This window comes from Coenobita brevimanus, chromosome 77 (assembly GCF_032717465.1).
Source record: "Coenobita brevimanus isolate Jiangsu-jjx chromosome 77, ASM3271746v2, whole genome shotgun sequence".
NCBI classification, from domain to species: Eukaryota; Metazoa; Arthropoda; class Malacostraca; order Decapoda; family Coenobitidae; genus Coenobita; species Coenobita brevimanus.
The window spans coordinates 14,551,598-14,561,597 of record NC_137030.1 but is presented as its reverse complement, the minus strand read 5'-3'; the positions used below and the strand labels follow the sequence as shown (position 1 = coordinate 14,561,597).

The 10,000-nt window shown below is 41.2% G+C and overlaps 1 protein-coding gene across 1 annotated transcript in view; it reads left to right on the top strand.

Moving 5' to 3' along the window:
• The first annotated feature begins 2,872 nt into the window (after positions 1-2,872).
• The window catches only part of LOC145408500 (uncharacterized), a 115,802-nt gene continuing 108,674 nt past the window's right edge, over positions 2,873-10,000 (top strand). Inside the window, exon 1 of the mRNA XM_080279231.1 lies at positions 2,873-2,965. Coding sequence (XP_080135357.1) covers positions 2,873-2,965 — 93 coding nt within the window. The remainder of the gene's footprint in view (positions 2,966-10,000) is intronic.

Here is a 10,000-nt window from a genome sequence, read left to right as displayed (position 1 = left end):
TTCTCTCTCTCTCTCTCTCTCTCTCTCTCTTCTCCTTACCATCATCCTTTTTCTCCTCCACACCCACCCACATCTGCTCCTACTTATTTTCTGTCACGTCTCCTCTTTTTTGTCTCCATTTTAACTACCTGCTCTCCGCCCAAAATCCGTCCCTTTCTTTTCAGCATCGATTCTGTTACTTTTTGCCTCAGTGTTATATAGGCATTTTCTGGCTTGGTGCTAGTTCTTTTTTATTCCTTCCTTCCTTAACTATGCATCTGGGGAAGGGGAGGGGCGCTGGCGATGTTGGAGGTGGGGATGGTGGTGTGAGACAGTGATGATTGTGATGGAGAGGGTATAGGTGGTGATGAAGTGGTGGTGACAGATTCGGCGTTAGTTGTGTCGGAGAGTGGAGCGATGATGATGATGATGATGATGTTGATAACACAGATAGGTGGTGGAGATGATGGTGTGGTGAAATGTAATGAAGCTGGTTATGGAGGTGGTGGTATTGATGGTACGGTATGGTAGTGACGGGGGTGGTGTGGAATGGTGAAGATGATGCATTTTGATGATATCCCGTGGAGATGATGGGGTAATGCCGTAAAATGGCAAAGGTGATGATGGACGTGGTGTTGATAGAGGTGATGTGGTGGTGTGGCTGAGATGCTGCTGCTGGTGATGATTATGGTGATGATGCAAGTGTTGTGATGAGAAGAGAAATACAAATGATTAATTTTATGTGGTGATGACATGCTGGTGAATTGGTGGGGGATTAGTGTTGTAGAGATGGTGATGGAAATGATGATGATGATGGTGATGATGATGATGATGGTGATAATTTTTCTTTGCTGAGGGTTGATGGAATGGTGTGACGATGGAGGCAGTGATTTGCGAGAGGGAAGGACGGGCGTAGGTGTAGGACGGAAAATGATTTGATTTACAGTTTGCTCTGCCTTCAGGGGGGCGCTGGCGATGATGGTGATGGAGTTGGTGTGGTGAAGATGATAGGATGGTGGTGCTAAATGGGGATGACGGAGAGGGTATACGTGTGGAGTGGTTTAGGTGTTGGTGGTGGTGGTTTGAAAGACAGAGGAGTCATGATGATGATGGAGGTGGATGTGATAGGGGTGGTGGTGTGGTGATGGAAGTGATGGGATGTAAGAGAAAAGGACAGAGGAGATTGACGACCAGTAATTTCATTTACTTTGCGTTACCTTCTGGGCACGAGAGCGCTGGCGACGAAGATGATGATGGAGTTGAAGATGATGTAGTGGGATGACATTGATATGATATGGTGGTGTGGGAGTGTGAAGGTGATGATGATAAAGAGGGCACTGGTAATGACGAAGTAGTGTTAAGTGGTGAAATGGTTTAGACGAAGATGATGATAATGGGAGCGGAAGTGATGGGGATGGTGGTGTGGAATGGTGTGGTGATGATGGTGGTGTTTTGTTTGAGCGGAGGACTGTCGTATAGGAGGTGGACAAGCACTGATTTCATTAACAATTTGGTATTCCTTCAGGGTAGGCGCTGGCAACGTGATGATGGAGGTGTTGTGGTGTGGGATGGAGACACTGATGGTGATGGAGAGGGTTCAAGTGGTGATGGAGAGGGTGTGGAGCGAGATGGTGAAGCTGAAGGTGATGGAGGGGATGTAGGTGGTGATAGAGGTGGTGTGGAGTGTGATGGTGAAGCTGATGGTGATGGAGAGGGTTTAGGTGGTGATGGAAGCGGTGTGGAGTGCGATGGTGAAGCGAATGGTAATGGAAAGGGTTTGGGTGGTGATGGAGGCGGTGGTGCGGAATAGCGAATATGAAGATAATTTTGATGGTGATAGTGGTGTTATGATGATGGTAATGGTGTGGTGATGGTACAATGATGAAGGTGTACTGCGAAGGTAATGGTGTGGATTTGATGATGCTGGTGGTGCGATGATGATGGTGTAGTGCGAAGGTGATGGTGTGGATTTGATGATGATGGTGGTGCGATGTTGATGGTGTAGTGTGGTGGTGATGGGGTGCTGCGATGGAGATGATGGTGGTGGCGGTGTGCAAGACAGTGGCGTGATGATGATGAAGGTGGCAGCATGTTGGTGATGATGGTCACGTTAATGATAGGCTACTGTACGCTGATGGAGGTGGATAGGAAGATAATCTGGTGATAGAACGATAGGGTTAAGATGATGGTGGTGGAGAAAATGATGATGATGATGATACTGACTTCGAATATTCTCTGCCATCAAGAGGGGTGGGTAGGGAGGAGGGGGAAGGGAAGCGTTCTGTAGATGGTGATGGAGGTGGTGTGGCAGGATGGTGTGGTGCAGAAGTTATGGTGTTGGTGAATGGTGATGATGATGGTGGTGGAGAGAGTTTCAACGGTGATGGGTGTGATGTGGTGGAAGCGTTATGATGGGATACTGCAGTAAAGTGATGATGATGATGAGGAGGAGGAGGATGGAGACGAGGTTGACATCATCATCATCATCATCATCATCATCATCCCCTTTTCATCAACGATATATTTTACAGTAAATATATTATCCTCGCTCGCCTTTAGCAATGCGTGGCATTATAGTTTGTGTGTGTGTGTGTGTGTGTGTGTGTGTGTTGCCAAAATAATTATCTTGTCTTCAAATTTGGTTTGTAGGTAGCTTGCACCTTAGCAAGAAAGTATCGGAGCTGACGCTTAAAAAAAAAAAAAAAAAAAATAGCTAACCTGTTGAGCTCGGACACTAATCCACCTCAAAGTAGGCCCCTTCTGACTTGACACACATAGCCCAGCGTTCTCTCCACCGCCTGAAACATTTTTCAAAGTCGGTTATCGGTATACCTTGCAGGTTCTTCGTCGCATTCGTCATGATCTCTTCTCTTGGATGAACGTTGCTCAAGACATGCTGGAGTGTGGACATCGCGATCCATACTTTCTGAAGACGGTTATCACTCGAGATGAGACTTGGGTGTACGGGTACGACCCAAAGACCAAAGTACAGTAGTCCCAGTGGAAGCACGCAGGGTCCCTCGGCCGAGAAAAGCACGGCAGGTCCACAGGAAGGTGAAATGCACTCGCATGTTGACTTTTTTTTTTTTTTTCGACTACCGTGGTGGTGTGCATCAAGATTGTACACCAGAAGATCAGGCTTTCATCAAACATTACTACCTCGATGTTATCTGTCATTTTCATGACCTAGTTTGGCGGAAGAGACCAGGCCTTTGGAAAGTGGCAAGTTGGAGGCTGCACCATGACAACACCCCTGCTCCTTCTTTTCAACTGAATCAGGAGTTTTTGGCCAAGCACAACATCCCGCAGGCTCCCTACTCACCAGACATAGTTCCGTGCAACTTTTAGGTTATTCCCCAAGCACAAAACTCTGCTGGAAGGTTCCCGATTTGAGACGAGAGAAGAGATCATGATGAATGCAACGAAGCACCTGCAGGAGATAGTGAAAACCAACTTTGAAAAGTGTTTCAGGCATTGGAAAGAATGTTGGGCTATGTGTGTCAAGTTAAAGGGGCCAGCTTTGAGGGGGAAGTGTTCTAGCATAACAGGTTAGCCATTTATTTTTTTTTAAGAGCCTGAGATCGGATACTTCTGAAGAGACCTTGTATAAATATATATATACACACATCTATATATCATCATCATCATAATCAGTCACGACAAGTCTACCACTGAACAAAGGCCTCGCCCAACCTTCTCCACGAATTCCATAACTGAGCCAGTCTCTCCTATGTTTTCCTTGCAAATTTCTCTATCTCATCTCTCCACCTCTTGTCTGGCCCTTTTCTTCTACACTTGCAGTTTCTTGGAGTCCAGTCAGCCAGCCCCTTGCTCCATCGGTTATCCCTTATTCTTGCTACACCTCCATTTCTGTTGTTTTATCTAATATACTATAGCAGTAGCCGTGTGTGTGTGTGTGTGTGTGTGTGTGTGTGTGTGTGTGTGTGTGTGTGTGTGTGTGTATTTTGGGCAGCCGAAACTACACATGCAGATCGCACCAAGATTGGCATAAAAGTCCCAAAAAAATCACTGATGTAAAAAAAACTTGGTCCCATCACGATTGAAAAACTTTTACTATATTTAATGAGCAATCACATTTTGACCAAAAAACGCTGCTCCTGGAGCCCAGCATAGGATCTCCGTAGACTTTTTTGCCCAGAGGTAGAACTAAAATAAACTGTAGCAGTAGCCATGTGTCTGTTTGAGTACTTCAGACTTGTGTTCGGACAACTTGAGTTCCATTCCCGAAGGTGCAAATAACACGATCAATTGGTTAGCTGCAAAAAATCCAAGTGACAACGTTACACTAGAACAGCACATAAACTTGAAAGCCCTCTACAGGAGCAAGTGCGAGGGGCCCGAAGGGTCCATGAGCACTTGTCTAATATACTATAGCAGTAGCCGTATGTCTGTGTGTGTGTGTGTGTGCCTGTGTGTGTATTTTGGGCAGCCAAAACTACACATTCAAATCGCACCAAAATTGGCACAAAAATCGCAAAAAAAATCGCTGATGTAAAAGAAACTTGGTCCCATCACGATTGAAAAACTTTTACAGTATTTAATGGGCGATCACAATTTGACCAAAAAACGCTGCTTCTGGAGCCCGGCATAGGATCTCCGTAGATTTTTTTGGCCAGAGGTAGAACTAAAATAAACTGTAGCAGTAGCCGTGTGTCTGTGTGTGTACTTCGGACTTGCGTTCGGACAACTTGGGTTCCATTCCCGAAGCTGCAAATAACACGATCAATTGGTTAGCTGCAAAAAATCCAAGTGACAACGTTACACTAGAACAGCACATAAAAGCGAGAGCCCTCTGGATGCTCTTGTAACTTCTAAAATGTCTTTGATTTTAGTCTGCTCTCTCACCCAAGTTGATCTTTTCCTGTCTCTTAAATATATTCCCAGCAATGACCACTCCATTGTCCTCTGAGAACGGATTAGTTTATTTTCCACCGATTTTGTCAGTTTCCAGGTCTGGCAACTGTATGTCATAGCTGGAATTATACATTCGTTATATACTTTTCGTTTCATACATATTGGCAAGCTACTTTTAATGATGTATCTATGTTCACCAAAAGCTTTCCACTCAACTGTAATGCGTCTTTTTATTTCACTGTCATGGCCTTTTGTTAATTTTAGTATTTGCGTTAAGTAATTGTAGTTCTCGACTTCTTCAAACATTTCCTCGCTTATTCTGATGACGTTCTTTGGTGTACTTCGATTAAACATTAATTTTACTTCGCTTCATCTGTAGCCATACTTTTAGACTTTCTCTGTTCAGGTCATTTAACATTTTTTTTTTTTTTTCAAATGTCTCTGTTGTTTCTGAAATTAGGACAAAGTCATCTGCAAATCTTGAATGGATTAGCTTTTCTCCATCTGTGTTTACTCCTTTATTTTCGCAGTCTAGGTTTGTGAAAATACTTTCTAGGCATGCTGTAAATAATTTTGGTGAAACGGTATCTCAGTGACGCACACCTTTCTCTGTCTTAATTTTGTCCGAGTCTTTATGTATTACTGTAGCAGTTCCCGCTTTGTATATGCATTCGAGCAGTTTTACAGTGTTCTCATTTACTCCTCGTTCGTGCAATGAATTTATAATTGCAGTGTAATCCACTGAGTCGAAAGCCTTTTCGTAATCAACAAAACCTAAGCACAGTGGTTTATTATATTCTGTGGTTTTCTCAGTTAGCTTATTCATTTTGTGTAGATGATCAGTAGTCTAATACCCGCTTCGGAATCCTGCCTCTTCATGAGGTTGGTTTTCTTCCAAATTTGTTCTTTTGTTCGCACGGGCTTTAGTGAAGAGCCTGTAAATAACTGATAATGACCTAATGGGTCGATAGTTACGAAGATCTTTTGAGTCGCCTTTTTTTGTGTTACGTAAAATAGCTGTTGCATTACACTACGTTTGGGGAATTTTCTTGATTTTTATATATTGAGTAAATAAGTGTGCAAGCCTGTTTTGTATTTTTTTTCCTGCACCAAAAGTAAATCTGCTACCGTACTGTTCCATTTTCTCCTGGGGCCTTCCCTATTTTCATATTTTTAAGAGAAACGTTTACTTCGTCTGGTGTTACCTCAGGTATTTCACTTGAGTCTACTGAAAAGTTAGCTATTGGTACTACTGTCTTGGATGCATACAGTTCTTTGTAATAGTCTTCAACTCTCTTTGCCATCTTATATATGCATTTGATGACTTCGCCATTTTGTCTTTCAGTGATATAATTGGTTGCTTTCCTAACACCATTTTACTTCAGACCTGTTTCAGACTTTTTCATTTTTTGGTGGTTTCTTTGATCTGATCCATGATTCTTATTTTTTTTCCTTCTCTTTGTCTTTTGTTGATAAACTTATTATAATTCCACTCGTTCTGTTTCATCCTTCATTGTTTTTGCTTACATTTCCCTTTTTTTCTTTTTTTTCTTTTTTATGAGCTCGAGTGTCTTTTCTGAGTACTTCTTGTCTTTGGTTGTATTGGGTTTTCCTACTGCCTCCGCTGTTGCTCTTAGCACTTTTGTTAGTCTGTCATTCAACTCATCAGTGTCACACTCAGCATTACTTAAGAGTCTGAAATCTGTTCGTTATTTCCAACTGGAAGGCTTCTTTGTTTTCGTTTACTTTTATTGTTCATATCTTTTTATTTTTAATTATCTTCTTTCTTTCACTTCTCAAAGTGAATTTGGTTGTGCAACTCATCATTCTATGGTCACTTACTATATACTTTGCTGATAACCGCGACATTTGTGATCGAGTTGTTCTAATCTGCTATAATAATGCCGATTTCATTCATTGTTTTCCATTTGGACTTCCCCAGGTCCATTTTCTCCCTGATCTTTTGTGAAAGAATGTGTTAATTATTCTCATGTTATACATTTTAGCAAAATATACCACCATTTCTCCTCATTCATTCCTTTCTCCCATTCCACATTTTCCCGTACTTGCTTTTCAATATTTTCTTTTTATTTCCAAACTTTTGCATTGAAGTCTCCCATTAGTATAGTATATGTGGTCTTTTCTTCCACAATCTGGGAGACCTCATCATAGAATGTTTCTATTTCTTCATCTGAGCTTCGAAAAGTCGGTGTAAATCCTTGTATTACTTTCAGGGTGTATCTGATTACAGTCCATGCTGCTCTGTCAGATACACTGTTGAATTTAACAATGCTGTCTGCAAGACTTCTGTTAATTAGAAATCGTACACCACTAACTCTTTCATTTTGCCTTCCTCTGTAGTAAAATAGGTGGTTGCTGTCGTGGAGTTGAATTACTTTTTCTTCTTTTCTGTGGATCTCACTCAAACCTACAGTATCCCAGCTAATATTTTCTAACTCAGTCATTAAGTTATCAAGATTGTAACCATCTACAGGGCTTCTTACACTGTATGTATAGATATTCATGGATTTCAGTTTGTTTAATATCCCAGTCTGTGAGTTGACGAGACAGTGGCACACTGCCACTATATATATATAGATAGATAGATAGATAGATAGACAGATAGATAGATAGATAGACAGATAGATAGATAGATACAGATAGATAGATAGATACAGATAGATAGATAGATACAGATAGATAGATAGATAGATAGATATAGTTATAGACAGATAGAGAGAGAGATGGATATAGATGATGATCCAACATTAACGCCCGTCAAATCGTTTGCAACAGAATTCATGTTGAGTTGGAAGGATTGTGGCAAATAATCCCATCTTCCTGCCACATAGTTTCTGATGAGATGTTATTTTTAAAACACATTATTCGGAATACTCGAAGGAGCCATACATATATATACAGGGTCCTATGGTCCTCGGTGTCCAAGACAGTACTTTGTATATCTATAAGGCTTTACCCTAACCGCTTCCCAGGGACGCACCAATTAAGTAGCAGTAGGATCCTGCCCCTGGACATCTTCAATATATATATATATATATATATATATATATATATATATATATATATATATATATATATATATATATATACTGAAGATATCCAGGGGCAGGATCCTACTGCTACTTAATTGGTGCGTCCCTGGGAAGCGGTTAGGGTAAAGCCTTATAGATATACAAAGTACTGTCTTGGACACTGAGGACCATAGGACCCTGTATATATATGTATGGCTCCTTCGAGTATTCCGAATAATGTGTTTAAAAAATAACATCTCATCAGAAACTATGTGGCAGGAAGATGGGATTATTTGCCACAATCCTCCCAACTCAACATGAATTCTCTCTCTCTCTCTCTCTCTCTCTCTCTCTCTCTCTAATATATATATATATATGCCTCTGTGATACAGTGGTAGAGTGTGCGTTTCGCACGCTGGTGAGTGCGGGTTCGCCTCCCGCCAGAGTTGTAAAAACTTTGGGAAGCGTTCACCTAGCCACTTGCTACTTTGGCGGACACAAGGGGTGCTGCGGTTGAACCAGTGTCGCATACTAGTATGCTTGCACCCAATCGGCTTAAAGCGGGCCGATTACACTTGGTTGACAGACTACACACACATCCAAAGCCACTACAACAATTACACTCACAAGCACTTCTCACCCTACATAGTCTCTACCAGACAGCCTAAGCCACTGGGTAGAGATACATTGGCTGTATCGTCCCTGCTTCGGTAGGAATAGCCCGGTCCTGCAGTGGACCTCAACAACTGATGATGATGATGATATATATATATATATATATATATATATATATATATATATATATATATATATATATATATATTATAATAACAGAACAGAGGAAGGAAAAACAAATGAATAAAAAAAAAGAATCCATACGCCAGATTACTGGTTTCCTCTTTTCATAAAATATCTGTAACAGTTAGACTTAAACAGCTGTAAGTTGAAGTTTGGGGGAAACAACTCTGGAGAAGCGAGTTCCAAAGAGATGCAGTTCGGGGAATGAAAAAATTCTGATAAGCAAAAGTTCTGCAATATGGCTGAGTGACATTCCAGTCATGAGTAATACCAGATGCCCGTGTAGCACGAGGGAAGGCATGGAGAGGTGGTATCATGGACTCAACTTCATTTGAGCATTTACCATAAAAATATCTGTAAAATAATGCAAGGGAGGCAACATTCCTTCTTACTTGTAGGGGAGGTAGTTTATTTGTAATGGCAAGATTGTTAATAATTCTAACAGCCTTGTTCTGAATTTCATCTAGTTGTTTTAATGCAACTTCTCCACATCCATTCCACAAGGGTGAGCAATATTCAGGCTGAGAGCACACATGACTCTTATAAATTACAGATAACTGCTCGTCAGTGAAGAAGTTATGGACTCCGTACATTAATCCAAGTTTCTTTGAGGCGGTTTTAGCAAGTGATCTAACATGAGAGGTCTAGCTGAGGGCATTGTTAAGTGAGATGCCGAGAATTTCATTACTTTTGGAGATGGGAATAATAGTAGTACTGAAGGTAATATACGAAGCTGGCAATATCTGTCTATTAGTAAATTGTATATATTTACTTTTACTAGCATTACATGAGACAAGGTTGTTTTGTCCCCATTCATTGATTTATGGAGATGGCTGTACTGAGTTGAGAGGTAGATATATTAGACTCTGTAACTGGGTGTCTGAGTGTGAATGAACTATGTAGTTTTGAGTCATCTGCGTATGAGTGGTTGGGATTGTCGGTGACAGATAAGAGATCATTAACATGAACAAGGAACAGGGCCGGGGCCAGAACTGATCCCTGCGGCACGCCGGCATTAATTGAGTGGAAATTGGAATATACATCATCTAATTTCATTCTTATTTCCCTGTCACTGAGATAAGAGGAGATCAAAGGAACAAAAAACGTTAGTCCATAGCAAGGAGTTTGGACAGCTGGGAACGGTGCCATACTCTATCGAAAGCTTTAGAAATATCAAGGGCTTCTGCTTGAGTTTCTCCATGTAGGTCAATTGATTGATGGATGGTATGAGTTAAGAGATTGAGTATGTCAGTGGTGGATCTTTCGTGGCGAAAACCATATTGTCTATTACTATTTAAGTTGTTGGATTCAAGATG